This window comes from Peromyscus eremicus, chromosome 8a (assembly GCF_949786415.1).
Source record: "Peromyscus eremicus chromosome 8a, PerEre_H2_v1, whole genome shotgun sequence".
Classification (NCBI taxonomy): Eukaryota; Metazoa; Chordata; class Mammalia; order Rodentia; family Cricetidae; genus Peromyscus; species Peromyscus eremicus.
This window is the reverse complement of record NC_081423.1, coordinates 72,356,510-72,378,827: the sequence shown is the minus strand read 5'-3', so window position 1 is coordinate 72,378,827 and position 22,318 is coordinate 72,356,510. Positions and strand designations below refer to the sequence as shown.

The following is a 22,318-nucleotide window of genomic DNA, read 5'->3' as shown; positions in this document are numbered from 1 at the left end:
GATTATTCATGATTTGGACTTCTTTCCTTAATATGTGGTTACCGAGGTGAGAAAATGTATTCCTTGCCTGGTGTGATAGTACGCAATTGTGATGCCAGCATTTGGGAAGGCGAAAGGAGAAGGATCGAGAGTTCAAGATTAGCCTGGGTACAAAGTGAGTCCCAGACAAGCTTGAGTGGCAAAGTGAAATCATGTCTTTAAAATATGTGTGTGTGTGTGTGTGTGTGTGTGTGTGTGTATGTGTGTGTGTGTGTGTGTGTGTGTGTGTGAGAGAGAGAGAGAGAGAGAGAGAGAGAGAGAGAGAGAGAGAGAGAAGGAAACCATGAAAACTACGTTCCTTGTCCATGTCTTGCCTAGAACCCTTTATGGTGATACTTCAGGGTTCATGAAGAGGGCACCAACCAGCAGTCTAGAAAATTTAGATATGGCCTGAAATGGCCCCTAAATGCCATATCCAAATCTCATCTTTCTCTCAGTTACCAACTCCCAAAGTAGTACAATTGCAATGGCTCCATAGTAAACATCAATATTATATGCCTTCCATCAATTTGTTAGAAATATTAAATATCCAGATATCAAGCATGATATGAGAGATACAAAATCGGAATAGCCATGACCTTAAACTGTTTAAAAGTCATGAAAGTAGACAGGAAATGTCTATAAGTATTATTCTTAAAGTGTGTTAAGAAGCCGGGCAGTGGTGGTGCACGACTTTAATCCCAGAACTCGGGAGGCAGAAACAGGCGGATCTCTGTGAGTTTGAGGCCAGCCTGGTCTACAGAGTGAGTTCTAGGACAGCCAGGACTACACAGAGAAACCCTGTCTGGAAATTTTTTTTTAAAAAAAAAAATGTGTTAGGAAGCAAGAGAGAAATACCAGAAAAGAAAGGAGGTTTTTTGTGTCAACACAAAAAAATAAGCCTTTACTTTCACTTGTGGGTAGTAGGAAAGATGCCATGGAAGGGCCTGATGGTGTCTGAGCTGAACCTGTGGAACAGACTAAACTGTACAATGTAGAAATGGAACGTTCAGCACCCAGAGAGAAAGTAATAAGCAGATAAGGCAGACAGGCAGGAAAACAGGGTTTGGAGAATAAGAAGGTGTTCAAGGTTGCTTGGGGCATAAATTGAATGGTGGGTGACTGGACAAGACTGAGACACCGGACAATAGTAAAAAACACCAATAAGAACAGATCAGAGAACCATACCAAAGGCCACAATAAGGAATTTACACTTAATTCTGTACCTAAACCTCGGCTTTAGAGAAAGTAAGAATTTCTCACAGCTCTACTGAGACATATTGCCTCTCACGGGTACTGCTATAGCCATACACTGGTTGTTCACTGTACGAATGCACTCTGCATGGTCCTACTCACTAAATAATCTGCCTGTCTCTCCTGAATTTAAGGAGAGAGCTAAAGGTAGGGAACCAGACTAGACCAGAAGCTTCAGCAACTATCCAAATAAGCAGTAAAAAGAAATCAATATAAGGAAACGCAAACTTGAGGATCAAGAAGTCTCTTGGGCTGGGGTAAAGTGCTTACCTGGGAGAATGAGGCCCTGAGAACCCACTTAGAAAAGCCAATGAGTGAGACATGCTCTTATAACCCCAATGCTGGGGACGCTGGGACAGGAGGACCTCTGGTGCTTGCTGGCCAGCCTAGCCTTCCTGATGAGTTCTGGAACAAAGAGAGACCCTGCATTGAAAAGCAGAATGACACACGTACACACACACACTCATACACACATATACATGTACATACAGACACACACACTCCCCATTTCCTAATCATTTGTGAAAAGTAGTCATGATAAACTAATCATAGAAGTACACACCTTTAATCCCAGGACTCAGGAGACAGAAGCAGGATAATCTCTGTAAATTCAAGGCCCGTCTAGTCTACAAAGAGAATTCTAAGCTATCCAGGGCTACATAGCAAGACTCTGTCTCAAAAAAAAAATCAGGGAGAGGGGAGATGATAATAATAGTCCTACATACTGACTACACAATAAATTGTATATTCCTTCATCAATAAGAAGTACAGGGCCAAGCATGGTGAGACATGTCTATAATTCCAATCCTTAGGAAGTAGACACGGGGATTAATAGTTCAAGGTCCTTAGCTACATAATGACTTCAAGGACAGAACTACATAAGACCAAGTCTCCAAAAACAAACAATAAAAACAACAGAAGTAAAAGTCCTTTGAACTATGAAAATGAGAGGAATGAAGAGTTGGTAGTTTTAGAAAGAAAATTGTTACAAGCTATGGTGATATTTTATTTGTATTAAAATGTTATTTGTATGTTAATAAATAAAGTTGCCCGGGGTCAGAGCTATTAGCAAGCCATAGGAAAGCAGGGCAGTGGTGGCATATGCTTGTAATCCCAGCACTTGATAGGCAGAGCTAGGTAAGTCTCTGTGTGTTCAGGGATACAGCCAGTATTGGATACACATGCCTTTAATCTCAATACCAATCATGGAAAATCTGGAGGCCTATACAGACAGGCCGTGACGAGGTGGTCATGTGGTTGGGCTTACAACCAATGAGAAGGCAGAACAGAAACTCTATATAAAAACTTTAACACAGGAAGTAGCTCTGGTTAGGAGAGATAGGACCACCGCAGGAGGAAGGGTAAGGTTTTAGCTCTTAGCTCTGACCTCTTGGCTTTCTTCTTTGCATTGTGTTTCTTATTCAAAAAGACGGTTGGTTACATCTACAACAAGCAGTGGAATTACCCTGCTTTCCTCATCTGTAAGTGAACGGGACTCACAAACCAAAGAAGCAGTTTTTCAGGAAGCTGCTCCCTCTCTCTACACCTGAGATTTAGAATTTTCAAACACTCACTCCATTTATTTCATTTCCAGCAAAGAACAAATGCTGGTGATGGAAACAGTAGAAAAAAAGGATACAAGATGAGGAAGGCAAGGAAGCCTGTGTGTGTGTGTGTGTGTGTGTGTGTGTGTGTGTGTGTGTGTGTGTGTGTAGGTGCACAAGGGTATATAGTTGTGCATATCTGTGTATACACAGAGGTCGGAGGGCTAGGGAGATGTCCGATGTTCTGCCTATCCCTCGGAGACAGGGTCTCTCACTGAACACGAAGCTTGCCATTTTTCAGCAAGGCTAGCAGCCAGCAAATCCCAGAAATCTTCCCGTTTCTGCAGACCCCTCCCTCCCGCCCAACCCCGCTCAGCACTAAAGTCATCAGAGAGTGCACATGACCCCACCCAAGTTTTTATGTGGGAACTGGGATCCAAACTCAGGTCTCTATGCTTGCCAACAAGTGCTGTTACCCCCTGAGCCACCACTCCAGTCCCCCACTTACCTTTTGAGTCCAGTGCCATAAGGAAGCCAGGCTTGTTGACACACACATGTAATCCAGAACTAGAGAGGCTGTGACAGGAAGCCTGAGAGTTCAAGGCTAGCCTGGGATACACAAGGAGTTCAAGGCCAGTCTGCGTCCCATAGAGAGACACTGTTCAATAATAACAGGCCAGGAGTCAAGGGGCACAGCCTTCCATTCTGGAGCAGACAATGTCTTGTTTGATATGGAGGTTGGTGGGAGGACTTGCTTCTCATCTCTGCAATGGAAAACTGGACTAGAAATATGCTCAGGTCCTAGTCACCTCTAACATTAAGTTTATGACCTACAACCAGAAACATCTTAGAGAAACACTTTGCTAACCATGCCTTGGGTTGTGTTTCTGCCTTGCTCTCCTTCAGCTGGCCTGGATCTCATTCATCCAATGAGGACACCACCTTTCTTTAGTCTGTGGTGGTCTTGGACCCTCCCAGAATCCCTGACCCGTTCTCACTCCCTGACTACCTATGCTCCTCTTTCTCACTTGGCCTTGAGCTCCACTGCCTCTTTTCTCCTTCCTTCTGATCACATCTTTAAGTGAGCCGGATAATGGCAGGCCAGGCCAAGAATTTTTCAAAGTTCTTGCCTGCTCTAGACTCCCAAAGGCACACAGACTTGGATAAAAGCCAGTTGCCAAAATGTCCAAAAAGTAACTTCTGGAGTAGGGTAATTCCAGATCATAGACCTGGATCCACAGCCTTTGGTATGCCACCCAGCTGTCCTCGGCATGAGCAACCTCAGACAACTCAGCGTCCTGGCTCCCCTTCCCGGTGTCGGCTTCTTAGACCCCCACCCCAAAATTGACAACTAGCTGCAGCCACTCACCCATGGGTGTTCACAGCTCAGCCCACCCCACACCATACCCAGAACCTGCGGAGGCAACTGCCAGTTCCATCTAGATCTAAGACAGTGTTACTACACAAACCAAACATTGTAAAGAGCAGGGGAGTCTATGTAAATACAGCTAGGAAAGGAAGCCAAGGAGTGCAGCCAAAAGGGGAGGCCTGGACTAGGGAAGGCATAGAAAAATCACAGATAAGGTATACAGGCTTTATATGTAGTAGAAATGTCAGAGTGAGTGAAGGGGGGGAGAGAGAGAGAGAGAGAGAGAGAGAGAGAGAGAGAGAGAGAGAGAGAGAGAGAAAGAGAAATGTCAAAACATGAAGACCTAAGGCTTAGCATACTTTGAGCTGTTAAAGCCAAAAGGGCAATTAGGCCATAATTTATATACTGTAATGCTTCAAATGCGCCTAAGCCGTAATAGAAACACAGCTCATTAAATATAGCCAATCTATCATCCCCTCAAGCACCTTGTGGCTGTGCTGTGAGAAAGCCAATCACCTTTACATTTTAATAAAAATATTCTCTTGCCTGGGCACAGAGAAAGGGTGTAATTTACAGGATGAAAACTGAAGTTTGTGAAGAGCAGGGTGAGAAATGGATGCGGACCCTTTAATCAACAGACTCGGGCAGTTCACAGCCGCTCGTTTGAAAAGCATGTCAGCAAGTCTTCAGAAGCTGAACTGGGACCTTCAAATCAGGGGGATTATGTTGTCAGTCGCTTTTAGATCAACAGCAGAAGGTGAAATGAGTGGAAATTGGACTTCTTTGGGGGCTACTTAGCGAGGTTTCATTAAACTCAATCCGCGGGCCTCCCTGAACCGATGGGGCTTTCAGTTTTCTTCAGTCAGGCCCTCTCCACCTCACCACCGAGAAAAAACGAAGAAGTCAGCACCACCTCATCCAACTCTACCCCTGCTTAGCAGTCAGCTGAAACGCCTTTATCTAAAAAGAACAGGTGGATTGTTACGAAAACTCACATACGTTTACAGGTTACCACAAAGCGGCTGGTTTGCTGTGACAGAACGTTATTCCAGGTGTTGGAGAGCAAAACTCAAAATTCCCACTGGCAGAGCTGCACTCCCAGAAGGCTCCTGAAAGAGTCCACTCGCCGCCTCCCCCAGCTTCTAGGTGGTGTGCATATTCCTTAACTTGCATCCATCTCTCCTTTTGTGGCCGCCTCTTCCCTTCTGCCAAGTCTCTCTTCGCCTCACTCTTGCAAGCAAGTCCTTATGTGGACATTTGTCGCTGGGCTTGGGGCTCCCGCTGACAATCCAGGATGGACAGTTTCTCTAGAATCCTTAATAACCCCAGCTTTGCCACAGAAGGCAATACTCACTTTTTTTTTTTTATCACATAAGGTAATAGTTCTAGGTTCCAAGGATTAGAAGTTGAGAAATCTCTTAGGGATTTACATTCATCAGCCCACTGAAATAATCGTGACTGGCATCATACAGCTGAAAATGTTATAATAGTGCCCTACTTGCAGAGCATTCTTACCCATATCCCCTGAATCTTCCTTCCAACAACCCTGAGAGTAGAACTGTGTAGCCATTCCATCCCTGAGCATCTACTTTAAAAAAAATACAAACGCACATTCCTATCCTTGACAGACACACTAAAAAAGTTATCCACATCATGTGATGCTTTTAAACTAACTTTGAGAGCACTGTACACTGAATATGACATAACCAATAAAAGCCAGCTGAGAAAGTAACTGTTTCATCAGGAAAATCCATGCAAATCTCGCCTGGGAGTCCCAATTTGGCTTTACCTCATGAACTTCCAGTTCCCTTCAAATTCTCCCCTTACCATGGCTTAGTACCTCCTCCTGGGCCTGGCTGCTGTGGAACTTCCTGCCCAGCTAAGGGAGTGAACAAACCCTGGGCCTCAATCTCATGCTTTCAACACCAGCCCTGAATCCTCTGCCAAGGCCTATCCCAGGGCAGCCCAGAACCAGAAGGCAAGGGGAGGGAGGCCCCCGACCACACAATTCTGCTCACTGGCTCGTTCCAGTCTGCTATCTCACTGAACATGACAGTGAATGTTACAGCTTCAAAATCTATTCTGAGTGAGGAGCGCAGGATTTGTTGATATTCTTTTTTAAAAGTGTCTGGTTAAGTATAAAGACCTAAGAAGGAATTTTGAAAATAAAGTAACACTGGGTGATACCTAATCTTTAAAACCTCTCCAGTAAGGGACACTTAATGGGTCATTATTCTTACAATGAACACCTTTTACCTGAAGGTAGAGACACCTTTCTAAGGGTTTTCCAAAGAGAACCATAAAGTGTAAGAGCTGGACTGTGGGAGCCCACAGAGGTTTCCTAGTGAGATTTGAGCTTGCTTTACCCAGCAGAGCTGTGTAAGGGGATGGATTGATTATGTGAGTGGTTACCAGGTATTTGGAAGGGTTTGCACTTGGCTGTGCTAGGGGGAGGTCTTTTGCCCCACCCCTTGGCATTCCTTTAAAAAGCCCTTTAGAAGAAACAGAAGGGGCCGGTGGATTAGGATCCAGGCCCTCCCAAGGCTATCCTGTGTTTCTATCTGTCTCTCTCTCCTCTCTATATTTCTTTCAAAATTTCTCATCCCTCACTGGAACAATGTTACCTTAGCCATCACATGGTTAAATGTCCTCAATTTACAATTGAGAAATGAAAACAGAGGTTAATGCTTTGCCAAGGCCCCCAGTGAACTCCCATGTAAAGCCAACCACAAGCTTCAGGCTCCCAAGAAACTCTGTAACTAGCAGCCTCTTCTTGGGAAACAGGACAACCAGGAAGCTCATGGCCAGTGCTCATCACGATCTGAAGAACACCTGTCATCTACAGTAAAGACAAAAATGAGTGACTTTTAAACCACTAGCAACTACTATTGTACTTTGTAATGAAAATCTCACTAAAATCACTATAGTAACCCTGAAATGAAAGTGATACCGATCTAAAATAAGCTACCATATGAGTGTATAAATTTTTTAACAAGAGCTTTTTAGAACTGCATTAGACTTTGGAAGCATCTGCATTTATATATACAAAAGCAGTAAGTTTAATAAATAAAATTACATCTTTCCCATAATACAGGTACAAGCATTCTGAAATTCATATATCATCTGCATCATATCACTTCCCTGATACTGTATGTTTCTTTACGTGGAGAGAAAATAGTGCTTTATGTGTGTGAGCAAAGTACTCTGCATGTCATAGATACTTTCAAATTCATCATGCTACTTAATCATCACAATAACCTACAAAGTACTCTGCATGTCATAGATACTTTCAAATTCATCATGCTACTCAATCATCACAATAACCTATGGGATATTTGTCTGTACTTTACAAACAAAGCAAGTAAGGCTCAAACCAATGCCATAGAAACCAATGATATAGAAAACTGGTTCATCTTATACTCTCAGGAAAATGTATTTCTTTTAATGCCTTTCACCATTTTATTCCAAAGCAAACAGATGAAGTCTGGCGTGAAATGAGGTGGATCATGGATGCTCTACAGTATGCAAGATACAAGCAACCTGTCTCTGGCTTGCCCATCACTAAGCTGATAGACCCCTCCCACGAGCAGAATCTAAAGAAGATCAGTTCTACATCATCACACATAGACTGTCTTCCATCAACATCTCCATCCCCAGAGATGCACAGAAGAAAGACAGTGAGTGGTAAGATCAAAAGTTCTTCGGCTTGCCCACCAGATTCTTGGCCCTGTCTTCACTGATGAAGTTCTTTGTGTGGATGCATTGGTTCTAGCAAGTAGTAGAAACACCGTTTAGGGGTAAGGATCAAACAGCATAAAAGAAACAAAGCCAGAACCATGGATGGATGGGAGACTAGGGCAATAACATGAGATTGCTTTCCTTGGGAGTAGGGAAGGCTAGACCAGTGCTAGCCCACATGCCCAAGAGATGGAAGGACACAGAGCAAGAATGGAAGTCCAGAAATTTCTAATGGGAACTACTGCAGTTCCAGATAAGGACATCAGCCCAGCCTCTGGTTCCATCTGAGGCAAGAGTTGAGGGTATGCATCCCACCCACACCATGTTCTCAGGTGGAAAGTGAGGAAGAGAAAGATCTTGGATTTAACTACTGAAGCCAAATCAGCTCAGGATAGTCATGGGTATGATGATCTAAGAAACAAGTTAAAAGAAATGCCTCACAATGAACCTTGGGAATTAAGAATGAGATTATGTGGCAAATACTATTAGCATAAACATGACTGGAATAACACAAATTTCTACAAAATATCTTTGTGCTTATAGGCAGAAAAAAAAAGGATATAAATATAGGCAATGCTATATAACACCCTTCCCTGGAGCAGGTTGAGTCCAGTGTCATTTTCTACTCAATAAAAATAATAGCCATTCAAAGCGCCTTCCTTAATTCTACCTCTTAAAACACTTCGCTATTATAATCTCCGTAATGATATTCTTCGGGAACAGTTCTGATTTATAGGCTTGTCCCATAGGGGGCAGCATGGTGCAGCAGAAAGAGCCTGGGCTTAAAAATCAAAGCCCTGTATTCAAATTCCAGGTTTGTTCTCCTTGCTGCATGTGCTTGAGCAGATTATTACCTCTCAATATTCGTTCCCATATATGTAAAATTAGAACAGCAAGGCCCGTACCTTACGGAATTCTTTGTAAGCAAAACAAACTATCAAAGACACATGAACCATGATAGGAAATGTAAATACCATATTTAATGTTCTCATCTTAACATACAACCTTTAATAGGGAGATGTGCCTTTTCTATAAGCAAGTCCGTATGTGCTCCTATTTTTAAAATCTCTCTCTCTAAAAGTCAACACTTGGCAAGCGGAGAAACCTGGGACGCGGCTAACTTTTATTATCAAAGGTGTCTATGATTTACCAAGTTATTCTACAAAAGAATTACCTCAATAGTTTCTAGGCTGTGTTTTTTTGTTGTTTGTTTGTTCTTCCACTAATTTGCAGCAGCCTTGGGATACAAATCAAGCAGCATCTCTGCCGGAAGCTGGCCTAATGGGCAGTTTAGATATGCTGACGTAACGCAGTACTGTAACTGCCTGTGGCTCACAAAGGAGATTGGTGGCATTAACCCATAAGACCAAAGCTGGAGGTGACAGAAGCCAGTACTGAGCAAACCGAAGATGAGTAGGAGAGGAAAGAGAGCTTAGTGTGCAAAAGCAGCAGATTTTTCTGTGTTGCACGTCAGGTAACTGCAGCCAGTCTGGCTGATGGTCAGGATTGCAACTGCTCATTCCTTTTGTCCATTAAAAACAAAAAATACGATTGGTTGCCTACTGTGTGCAGACACTGTTCTGAGTAGCCAGAAAATAATGAAAAAGCGGAGTCTCTACTTCCATAGAACTCGGTCTAGAAGGGACAGCAAGGAAAATATAAATTAAAAAATGAATTGTACAAGACAAAATAGTACCTGTGATGGGGACAGACAGGGAGGTGTGGAATTCTAGGAAGAACAGCAGAGACCCACTCAAGAAGGTGAAACCTTAACCCACCACAGGACAAGACGAAAATCTGGAGTTAGAGTTTACTAAACAGCAAAATAGCAAAAGGCCTTACGGTCGGTTGGAAGGAAGGCCAAGTGCCTGGGCCAGGGTGAATGAAAGGGTCGGTAGTGAGAGACTGGGGCCACACCAGGCAGCGTCTGTAGGTGCTTGCTCTCAAGTTTGTGTTTTCTCCCACTTGTGACAGAAGGCCACCAAAACCATAGGGAGGGGTAGATAGGATCTGAACTAACCTTCAGATAAACTCTCACTGTTATATGACAAAAATGTACAGGGAAAATAGGAGAAGCAGGGAGATTGGGAAGCTCATTAAAAAAAGGAGAAACTAAATGTTCTGGATTGGATGCTTCAGGGTTTCATGATGCTATTTACAAAAAAAGAAAGAAAGAGAAAGAGAAAGAGGAGAAAAATAAGCTTGAATAGTTGAACATATTAAATATGAATTGCTTTGAATAATTCCACCAAAATCAACATTCAGGGAAAAAAACACAGTGTAAAGATGTACGGTGTCTGCCACTCAGAAAAGAAAACTGGGCTAATAATAATAATACAGATTTAAGACACTGTTGACACATGGATCATGTCTGAAACTATACAACTGCATGAGATTCCCTAGAGAGTGCATGTAAAACACTATGGAGGGTACCCCTACGGTGGGGATCAACGAGACATCTTAGATTAAGAAGGAGCAACCAGAGACAGAACAAAAAAAAAGCAGAAGACGATGTCACAACAAATGAAAGCATGGCGAAGGATGGAGACAAGTTAAAACAACAGTACGTTTTCTGTTGTTTTGCTTTTTTTTTTTTTTCAGCAGGAAAGTCATCAATAATCTTGATGAGAGCAGTCTGTGAAGGAAAAAGAGAGAGAAGCTGAACATCAGTAGATCAGGGATAAATGGGAAGTGATGAAGTAGGACCAATAGGACACACTCTGAAGTCTTGACTGTGGAAGAGAGGACGAAAGAAAGACAGCAAAGTAGACATAAAGTTGAAAGCCATTTTTAAGGCAGGAAAGACACGCTCTCCAACCTTCCACTGTTTATATAATCCTACAAACAGCTTTCCATTCTATTTCCACCTTCACAGCTCATCTGCTCTCTCTGCTCACAGAATTTCCCCAGTGTTTAATCTTCTCTTAAGCCACAGGGTCCCAAGTGGGCTCCTCCTAGACTGTATGAGGGTGGCCTCCTCTATGCCCTAGAAATGCCAGACTCTCCCGTTGGCCTAAGGATGGATTACACACACTCCCTGCTGGGAAGATCTGCCCAATTGCATTCGGATTTTATTATTAACTTAAAATGTGAGTGATCATCATTCTGTTTCTTAAAATATAATTCTCTCTTGGGTCCATTTATTTCTCTGAAGCCAAAATTCCTTGGGCTGTGAAACACAGAGACGTGGAAAGCAGCAAATGACAAATAGAAGCTATTGACACGAACTCACTGTTGAGCACGAGGAAGAAACAGCCTCCCATCTCCTCACAAAGGCAGGAGCACTTCGGTGCAATGGAACCCAGCCCTGTATGCTCTGTCCTCTCCACGAGTGTGACCACTCTGGATTGTTTGGAAATCACTCGTGAATGGGGAAAAGTCCAATTTAGACCAGCATCCCCCCCACACCCACACACTGGGTTTTACTCACAGCACAATTCTTTCTGTGTGAGTAGAGCTCACTCCACTTCTAAGGAGCCTGCTGGAAATACAGAACCTATCACAAATTTCTACCCCTGGTGCCAGCCCAAGCTTCTGTCCTAGAGCTGTTGAGTATGTTGGATGTGTTTATGAAGATGTTTAGCATGAGAAGAGGGAGTAGTACTCTAACTTCCCAATTCTGTGTGGTTTTCAAAACAGAAAGAACTCCTCTGAGTCACTTAAAATTAAGCATCTCCCAAGGACCCGAAGGGGGAAATCTGGCTCCAAGAAAAGGCAGCCCAAGGCAGGGGGTAGGAAGATTTGATCCATCAAATGGGCATTTTCTCCCCCTCCTTTTCTGTGGGTACAGTGTCACAGGAAGCAACACCCTCCCAACGCTGATGTTCCTCCTGGTGATACATGGGTGAGGCAACAGAGGGAAGGCTGTGCGTTGTTTTCTCAGATGTGTTTGAAGATCATCCCAGTCTCCCAAATGTAAAACTTCCTGATAGCCTTTCCATAGATGAGATCAGGAACAATATGGCATAAACCAAATGGCCCAGAAATACAACAGGATTTGAATCCTGTTGGTACTATTAGAATCCTGAGGTACTATTTCTCTTGGAAAATCAAAATATGAACAAAACTACCTAGGGCTTGATGAGTCAATACATTTTTTTACTTATAAGTTATTTGAGTTTTATTAAACACATGGAAATGGAACCAGTGAGGCAATATGCATATCTATAGATATTGATATGTTACAAGTAGATATAGATTTTAGGGAACTATGATCTAATGTTCCTTTATTTCCATATTGCCATTAACACTACTACCTCCCACCTTTAAAGAAAAAAAAACAATAACTTTATTCAACTATTCTTTCCAGAAATGTCATCTCCCCATAATACTGTCAAGACCCACAGCAACTCCGCTGTGCTGTTGTTGGCCTGACCCAGAGACCAGGAGTTACAACAGCCATCACAATGGCAAGCAAACCAAGCTTCCTAAGCCAGCACTAATAGTATAAGCCGACTTTCATCTAGCAGCTCCCAGGTCAAGCAGAGAGGAAGCTCAGCTTCTACCAATGCTGGCCTGCCCAACGCCCTCCAAGGAAAAGTAGGGAGCACCACCAGCTTGGCTAATACAAGCGGGGCAAAGTGCCTACCATGATTAATGGAGCATATGGCCTGGATCTAGAGAGGGAAGCTGCACTCTGCATTCTTTTCCAAGAAGGGAGGAAGCAGGAGTGGCCTAAGTCCTTGGAAATGCTCCTGGGTGCCCTGGATGCATCCTGGAGACTCTCCCAGCTTGTTCTGGGAGGGCTATACCACTCCAAGCAAGAAGTTCCACTAAGTCTTCTAATAAATAACCCAACTGTCATGCAAGTCAAATACAAAGATCCAATCCTACTAGAATAGCATTTCCTAAGGGCAGGTTCATGGCCCGACAGGATGTTTAACACTCCATTCTGTCTCTTTTATATCTCCTTCCTGGGTTACTACAGAAATAACTAAATCTTCTCTTGATTTACCTCTTATCCCATGGTATAGGAGCCATACAGTAAGTTATATCATTTACTAATTCACTATTTAATATAGTTAGGAAATACAGTATCGAACACCATGCAGGAAAGCATTGTTCTCCTGATCATCCAAAGAATTCTCACAGCAAAATCTTGAAGTATATTTGAATACTCATTTATAATCTTAATTAATAATCTTCATACCTCAGTAATACTAATATTTCTGTCTATATGGCACTTTAAGTATATTTAACACATTTTTTAGTCTACATAACACTTGTGGAAGATAAGCAGCCTAACAATCTCCATGCTACAGACAAGGTTCAAACAAGCTAAGTCATTTGCTCAAAATCTTATACACAATAAGAAACAAGGCAAGCCTTCAGCCAAGATTTGTCTCACTTTATCAATTGTTCTTTCTGCCTTATGTGGATGGACTCTTGGTTCAAATATCACCAAAGATAAAGAAATGGTCTGAGTGGTCGTCTTCACAAAGTCCTACGGCAAACCAGATAAATTAGGTCTTTCCAGGATGCTTTCAAAGGTGCTGCTTTTCAGAGACAATCAATCTCACTCAGTCTCACTACTCTTCATGCCCCCGGATTTCAATATGCATCCTAGTTTCTCCACACTTCAATGCACTTCCCACACAAGAGGCCAATGTAAGGATGGCTAAGACAACCTACTGCAGTGGTTCTCAACCTTCCTGACGCTGTGACCCTTTAATACAGTTCCTCATGCTGTGGTGACCCCCAACCATAACATTATTTCATTGCCACTTCATAACTATAATTTTGCTACTCTTATGAATCATAATGTAAATATCTGATATGAAGGGTATCTTTGGGGGTTGTGACCCCTAGGTTGAGAACCACTGGTCTAATGGAAGGGCCTCATGCTCTGCTCAATGCCCATGTTCAGATTCGATGGCATGGGAAATACAGAAGACTCTACATCTCCTTTTGCTCACCTTGTTCCTTAGGCCGTTCCTTCACTAACTGAAGCAAAAATTTTACTAACCAGAGAGAAGTAAAGTTGGGTACATGCTCTTTTTAGGGTTTATACTCCAAAGAATTGAGAGAAATGTGAGAGTGGATTGTTTATAATAAAACTTGGTAAGTGTAGTAACACAGATATAAATAAAATGCTCTGAAAACTAAGAGAACTGAGCAACTAATACCACCTGAGAGAGCTGGTATGCGCCCTTCCTAGAGACATATCTTCAAATATGGCCCACCTCTGACCATTTAAAATGTCAGATTCTCTGAAGTACACCCTATAACTCCTTAGTCTTCTATTTTCATAGTGAAAGATAAAAATACAAACCAGGAGTCTGGAGAGGTGGTTCAATAGCACTCGGTGCTCTGGCAGAGAACCAGAATTCAGTTCCTAGCACCCATATAAATTGGCTCACAACAGCCTAAAACTCTAGCTCCAGGGATCCAATGCCCTCTGCTGGCCTCATCTGGCACCTGTATGCACATGCACATATACACACATGTAAGAAAGAAAGGGGCTGGAGAGATGGCTCAGCCATTAAAGGCTAGGCTCACAACCAAAAATATAAGAAAGAAATAAATCTTTTTTAAGTACAAATTACTTTTGCCAAGTACTTGACATATTACCTAGAAATAGAAAGACATTGTCAAGCTCCTCAGGGATCACTTCTTTTTGTTTTGTTTTGTTTTGTTATGTTTTTCGAGACAGGGTTTCTCTGTGTAGCTTTGCGCCTTTCCTGAAACTCACTCTGTAGCCCAGGCTGGCCTCGAACTCATAGAGATCCTCCTGGCTCAGCCTCCTGAGTGCTAGGATTAAAGGTGTTTGCCACTGCCGCCCGGCCAGGGATCACTTCTTGTTACAGTCATTTTATTATCTGTTTCTGCTGAATTGAATCATGATACCACTCCCTCCGCCCTGCCCCCCGCCCCCCCAAAAAGCTATATCCATGTGTTAACCTTCGCATCCTGGCAGTGTAGCCATATTCAGAAGAAAAAAAAAGATCTTGCAGATATAACTAATGATCTTGAAATGAGATCATTCTGAATTATCTGGTCTCTTAAACTAATAACAAGAGTCCTCATAAGAAACAGAAGACATGAACACGGAGGAAAGGCTATGAGACACTAAAAGCATAAAGAATGTTACCAGAAGCCAGAGGAAGCAAGAAACCATTCATTCTTTTCCCCTTTAAGATCTGCCAGAGGGAATGTGGTCCTGCTAACACCCTGAGTTTGAACTTGGACTCCCAGAGCTATGAGAGATACATTGTATTCTCTAAAACCATCCAGTGCTGTGCCATTGCTAGAGCAGCAACAGGAAAACCCACGTGAGACTGAACAGCAGCAGTACCAAGACTCCCTTGCCAGGAACTTACCTATACAATTCTGGGTCAGTCACTTAGATGATCACAAGATCCCTGATATCAGTTCACCTCCAAAGCAAACCCAGGGAAATTCTTCAGTAGATGGCAGTCTCTGGGAAGGCACAAATCTCTATTTGGGTGCCTATTCTGCCGCTGATCAGCCACATAAGTTGCAAAATTTCATATGCTTATGCTTCAGTATTTTCATTGGCAAAATGAGAAAAGCAAGCATTATTAAAGCTTTTAGGTGACTTGGCATTATAGATGACTCACAGTAAGTACTACATAAATACCAGAAAGCTTTGTTATTACTATTAGGATACAAACACACACATCAAGGCAGCTTCACTAGCTATAGAGGAGGCGAGGAAAATTGAGCTAAAGTCAATTAATAATTCTCTGCATGGATCTTATTTCAAACCCAGTTTCAGATCTTCAGTTAACTTCTCTTGGTTACTCCTAAGGCACCTATCCTGGCCACCGTCAGAAAGAAGCAACAATTATGGGTTCCTGTTACTTCCAGTGCCTGATTTCCCCCATTAAAGATCAGAGAAAGTACTGTCTAAACTGTTTTTTAAAACAACGTGGCTGGAGATACAACTCAGCAGTAGAACACTTGCCTAATATGTACAAGGCCCTGTGTTCAATACCCAGCACCAAAAAAAAAAAAAAAGACAAATACGAAACTCACTCAGTCTAAGCCTTTATTCTAACACACACACACACACACACACACACACACACACACACACACCTCTCTTTATATTTACCTGTTTTCTTTCCTAATCATTTGTCTCTGAAAACAACATATTCTTCCATCTCTAAAAGCACCAATGCCAACAGTGATTCTCACAGTCCCGATCCACCCTCCTTTTTATAATCATCAGTCTCACCAATCCTATCTTCAACCCTCCCCTCTCCAGTGGTGCTTTCTTCCACACACCCACAAGCACCATCCCTCAACCTTCCTACTGCAACATGTTCCCATTTAGTCTCCTGGATGCTCCGGCCATCTCTTCAAAACTCAATTTGTCCCACATCAAATTCACCATCTTCTCCATTGCCCAACCTAAGCTAGGGCTGCAGTACACCTCTTCCGGATTACCACTTCTGCTTTCCCAGACACTGTGGTTCAAAATCTTCTAGTAACTTTGAGGCATCGTGGATGTTCTCCTAGAAGTCCCCTGGTCACCAAGATCTCATGCAGATTCACAGATAGATGCAGAGATGCTAGCCTTCTAATCAAAAGAACCCCTCTCCCAGGTCACCCTCTAGCTAAAATCCAGTATCATTTTGTTCTTTGTCTTGCTGGAGTTCATGTTTTCTGACTCATTGGTTGTCTGAGTCACACACTATTAGATGCTTAAAAACAGTACTTAGCTGTCTGGCATAAATTCACGCTCCATAAACATCTTAGAATGAACGGCTTTCCTACACTTCTCCTTCCTCCATCCAACCACTGCTGCTCAGCACCACAGCCTGAGCAAGAAAAGCACTGAGGGATCATCAGCCCAGACCTGGCTTCCTAGCTGTCCTCTGTGCTCTGCCTGCCTTACTGCTGTTTCCTGTTTTACCTGATACCTAACTATCCTACATCACACTTCTGTCTTGTCCATTCATCAAAATCCCTCAATAACTATCCATTGGCCATAAAACTTAGAGCAAAGTTCTGATCTAAGCATTCTATCTTCTCTGGTTCCACCTTCCTTTTAAATTAGATTCCCTTACAAATTTGTTTTGGAATAATTAGACACAGGATCACAGAAAGTTCCTGTATCTCCACACAACCCTACACACACACACACACACACACACACACACACACACACGAATAGTTTACACAACACTTGTACATTATCAGAAGAAGAAAACTGATGGAACCCACACAGAAAGTCTAGATTTCACCAGTTACATAAATGCTCACTGTGGATGTCTATGTATCCACACATGACATGGCCTCACATGTGCAGTTTGACACACACAGCAAGTCTAGATTTCACCAGTTACATAAATGCTCACTATGGATGTCTATGTATCCACACATGACATGGCCTCACATGTGCAGCTTGACACAGTTCTATCACATGTTGGGCATTGGGTAACTACCACCATGATCATGGTACTCAACTGTAACCTTACCACAAAATTCCCTCTGTTACCCTTTCATACAGCCTTACCCCCTTCTCTCCCTCCCCTTGGCAACCCACAATCTGTTCTTCATCTCTGCATTCTAGCACAATTATTATGCATATGGAATTCTTTCTTTTTATTGATGAAAAGTATTCCATATTATAGTGTGCCACAATTTAGCCATTCATTCGCTGAAGGACATACTGGCAGTTTACAGTTTTTACTACCAATAAAACTACTATGAATATTTGAGTACAAACAAGCCTTAATTTAAAAAAAAAAATTTTAACCTTATAAGTATGCATGGTAGCCTCAGATCTACCCTTGCATTGTAGCCTCAGATCTCCCAAATTCCATTCCTGCTCCTAATACTCTAATCAAATGAACTTACTTGTACTATTTTCACTTTTCCCATTTATAATCCTGTTGTTGTTGTGGGTATATTTATTTTAAAAACCTGCCTTGAATCACTTTTAGAAACTGGATAAAGAAATAAATTATCATAGAAAAAGAATAGACAATGAGAGGAGAAAAATAAGTAAAAGATGGTTTATTAACTTTGTCCCAGTAAGATGTTATCTCTCTTTCCTTTAAACCCACATCTTATTTACTACATGTCTCTAATAAAACCTATTTCTGCCACAGTCCTATGAATGCATATTTGCCTCATACTTCCACTAAAACAGTAAACTCCCTAAAAACAGATGTTCTGACTTCTTAGAAATTTTAGATCCACTGTGTACCAAATACAATTTTTCCACAACCTTCAGTGGAGTTATGTTCCAATAAGTCCATCACAAGCTAAAAATAAAATAACCAAAATAAGCATTTACTACATCTAACTTACTAGCAGATGTATAAGTCACCTATAGTCAGGATGGGAATCAAAAGACAAAACACACACATACACACACACACACACACACACACACACACACACACACACACTTACACACTTAATACCGTGGGCATGAAATAAATAAATAAGGAGGTTGGAGAGGGGAAACATTCTAGCTGAAGAGCCTCTAATACAAAAAACAACAACAAAACCTGATACTGACTTCCTAACAAAATAAACTTTATCCTTGTACTTTTCAATATTCTTATAATAATCACATCTAACTTTCCACCATGAACAAATGAAGGAGAACACGGTGACCATGTGGTTTTATTTTGTTGCGACCTGTTATATTTTGTAATCAGTAAGTCACTCCTGAATATGGACTCCCTTGCAGAACTCTACAAGTAAACTATTTTCCTTTTCTTAGGGCTTCTGTGGCTGTAAGTCTTCCTTTCACAGCATCCTCAACCACAAAATGATGTCTAGTTTTTCACTACTATAAATCACACTGCAGTAAATCACAACTTGTAAAATGCCTCCATGTGCACTTGGTGACCATTTCTCAAACAGATATCCAAAAAAGTGAGGACAAATGATATACACATTTTTAACAGACTCTGCCAAATTGAATCTCAATGAGCTGAACCAATTTAGATTCCTCATCATTACATGAGAGTTCTTGATTTCCTGCACATCAATAATATACAATATTGTCACTCTTACTTTTTGTAAGTCCTATGGGTAAAACTGCCTCTTTGTTCAACACTCCTTTCCTAATTACCATCTGAATTGAAGATAGCATAATAATGTATTGATTCGTATTAATTCACCATTTGTATCAGTTATTCTTCCCAAGTGCTGGTCCTTGTCTTCTGCCCATTTTCATTGTCTTCTGGTTTACAGTTCTTTGTATACCCTGGGTTTTAACTTTTATTATAATGCTATTATTCTCTTCTTATAATCTACTAATTGCTTTCTTTACTTAGGGTGTCATTTGTTTTACGAAGCATTTATGTCAAATTTATCAACCACTTCTTTAGAGTTCTAGGGTGCGTCTTATTTCAAAATACCTTCCCACACAAAAATTACAAATACATTGTTTTCTAATATTCTGGGATTTTATTATTATATTTAACCATATGGAATTTATTTCTAGATATGGAACATGGTAGGACTTCTTTATTTTACTAAAGGGACAATCAATTGTTACAACACTATATATAGAAGGATCTCTTTCACTCTCTAATTTGAAATGTTATCTTTATCATGTTATCATAAAATTATAGCTGCTTTCAGACTTTTTTATATTCTACAGATCTGTCCATCCATTTCAATACTGATACTATAAACTTTAAATGACCAAAACTCTGTGGTCTGTTTTATGTAGAAAGTCATCCTTCCCTATTGTATCTTTTTAAGTTGACTATTCTCATAAATCTCTTCTAGACAAATTTTCAAAACAATTTATTGAATTGTATTTTAAAATACTATGAAAACTTTGTATTAGAATTGCTTTAAATTTCCAGTGGTTTTTAAGAAATAGATTATTCAATATATAGTGCTGTAACAATTGGCTATCCTTTTAGTAAAATAAATAAGAGTCGTATTTATTCTACATATAGAAATAAATTCCATATGGTTAAATATAAGAAACAAATCCCAGAATATTAGAAAACAATGTATTTGTAATTTTGTGTGGGAAGGACTTTTTAAACAAGGCATATACCTAGAACTCTAAAGAAGTGGTTGATAACATTTGGCATAAATGTTTTGCAAAATGTTCTCAAAATTAATATGTACATTATTCACCAAGTAACTACTATGGGCTTAGTAGTAATGGGAAAGCCAAAGAATTTTAGACAGTGTTTTCCATCAAAAATATATGACATCATTGCGGGAAAAGATATAAAGAACTACTGCATGAAATGACAGATACAGAACCAATTCTTAGCTCGCTCAAGCCCATTGCCTATACCTTGAGATGGATTTCTGCCTCATTCATTTTTTTGTTTCTTCTTTTGGCCTGTGTGATTATTATTTAATAAATGTCAATGTACTGAATGGTTATATTTACAATCAATAGGTTTTAGTCTCCCCAACTAAGTTCCAGTATCGCCACTTATAGATAAGGAAACTGAAGCACAAGGAAATAATTTTTCCAAGATCACTGAAAGAGGCACAGGCAGCTAGGATTTGAAAGCAGATTTTCCATCTTCTGCCACCAATGTCTCTTCCTTCCCCCTTCTAAATTGCTATTTTGTCAAACGTAAAATTTATCTCTGAAAGAAGAATAGAGAATAAATAACCTTCAGCTTTGTTTCTTGTCCTTCCTGTCTACAGGTAGATACCAGGAAAATAATAATCATAAAATGCATGTGTGGTAAATGAGGGAATGTCCTCCACCACCACTGTCCAGACTCAACCTATCAGTTCCTCCCTTTACCCCAGTGGTTCCCAACCTTCCTAATGCTGTGACCCTTTAACGCAGTTCCACATGCTGGGGTCACCCCCCAACCAGAAAATTATTTTCGTTGCTACTTCATAACTAATTTTGCTACTGTTAGGAATCATAATGTAAATATCTGTGTTGTCCAATGGTCATAGGAGACCCCTGTGAAAGGGTGGAGAACCACTGTTTTACCCTTAAACTAAGACCAGAGCCTACTATATAATCTGCATGGCCCTATGAAAAACGGAAATGTGCGGCGCTCGGTCCAAGTCTTAAATTTCAAAATGTGACAGAAGAGCAAAGTTGAATGCCCTTCTAAGCGAGAGTTGAACCCATTTAAGCCAACAAATCAGACCCTCGCTAAGAGTCTGTCTTCTTTCTAACATCTGTCCCTGGCTTTGCAGAGTCACAGCCCTGCTCCGATGAAGAAGGCTGCTCAGAAGTCTTCCTCCCCACCGACAGTGACTATGACTCCAGTGATGCCCTGAGCCCACGAGACCTGGACCTGGTTTACCTGTCATCACATGACATCGCCCAGCAGGCCCTCAGTGGCCTCAGTGGCAGCGCCCCAGACGTCCTACAGGTGCACGACATGAAGGCCTCCATGGGGCCGGGCCAGGACCCTCCGGGCCCAGTGCAGGGCCCAGACACCGACCACTCATGTGCAGAGTTTCTCCACAGCCTGACCCTCACAGGCTTGGCACCCAAGAACCACACCAAGATGGTGCCAGGCACACGGCCGCCGCTGGGCTTCCTGGGAAAGAGGAAGCCAAGCAAGCACCAGCAGCACTACGGTGGCTTCAGCCGCCACCACCGCTGGCTGCGCATGCACAGCGAGACACAGTCGCTGTCGCTCTCGGAAGGCGTCTACACGCAGCACCAGTCTAGGGCCTGTGGCTTGCCTCGAGATCCTGGGGAAGCCGAGGGGCCTGGAGCTGTGGTGGATGGGCCCCGGGGCCTGCCTCTGGCCCACGCGGCCAGCCTCCCAGAGGAACGGAGGAGCTGCCTCCAGGACCCCAGGCGCTCAGTGCACAGAGTCTATGTGGAAGCCTACCCGGATACACTCATGGGCCAGGACACCAAACTGTGGACTGGGTTGAGTCCTACCCCTGCGGGCCGTACCAGCCTGCCAAGCCCCACTAGTTCAGAGATGAGCCCAGACCCCACATCCCCGGTTTCAGAAATCCTAAGCAGTATGCTTTAGAGTGGCCCAGGCCGGCTATCTACTGTGCCCCCCACCCACCCACCTCCCCACCCAATATTCCCTGCATTTCCATCACATATCCTGCCCCACTGTGTCCCCCTGTTCAAAGGTTACATGTACAAGGCTCTTTTTTTTTTTCCCCAAAGTGGACACAGGATGGGGGAGAGGGGAAGCTAGAGGTGTCACAGCCATTTCCTCCTCACCCTAGGAAAGGTATGGTGTCTGAGACCCCCGATGCAAATATAGAACTCTTTTGGTGGCACCTGTGGCTAAGAGAGGCCAGTCCAAGGAGGACACTTAATTCTGCAGTTGTCTCTGTAATCTCAACCCTGGGCCTGGAGGTCTTTTGTGAGTTTGTGGTTGACGACGAAGTTCAGTCAGTGAAAAGAAGAACGGCATACCTTTTCCCGCAATTCCAAACTTTCAGAAGAATGTGGGGAAAAGAAGCCCGTGTTGTGTCTGGA

General features: G+C 42.1%; 1 protein-coding gene across 1 annotated transcript in view; it reads left to right on the top strand.

Annotated features, from left to right (window-relative positions):
* Nucleotides 1–21,897, top strand: part of Ankfn1 (ankyrin repeat and fibronectin type III domain containing 1) — a 143,289-nt gene extending 121,392 nt beyond the window's left edge. Inside the window, exons 16-17 of the mRNA XM_059269611.1 lie at nucleotides 7,656–7,869; nucleotides 21,055–21,897. Of these exons, the coding sequence (XP_059125594.1) occupies nucleotides 7,656–7,869; nucleotides 21,055–21,854 (1,014 nt within the window). The 3' untranslated portion in view covers nucleotides 21,855–21,897. The remainder of the gene's footprint in view (nucleotides 1–7,655; nucleotides 7,870–21,054) is intronic.
* The last annotated feature ends 421 nt before the right edge of the window (nucleotides 21,898–22,318 follow it).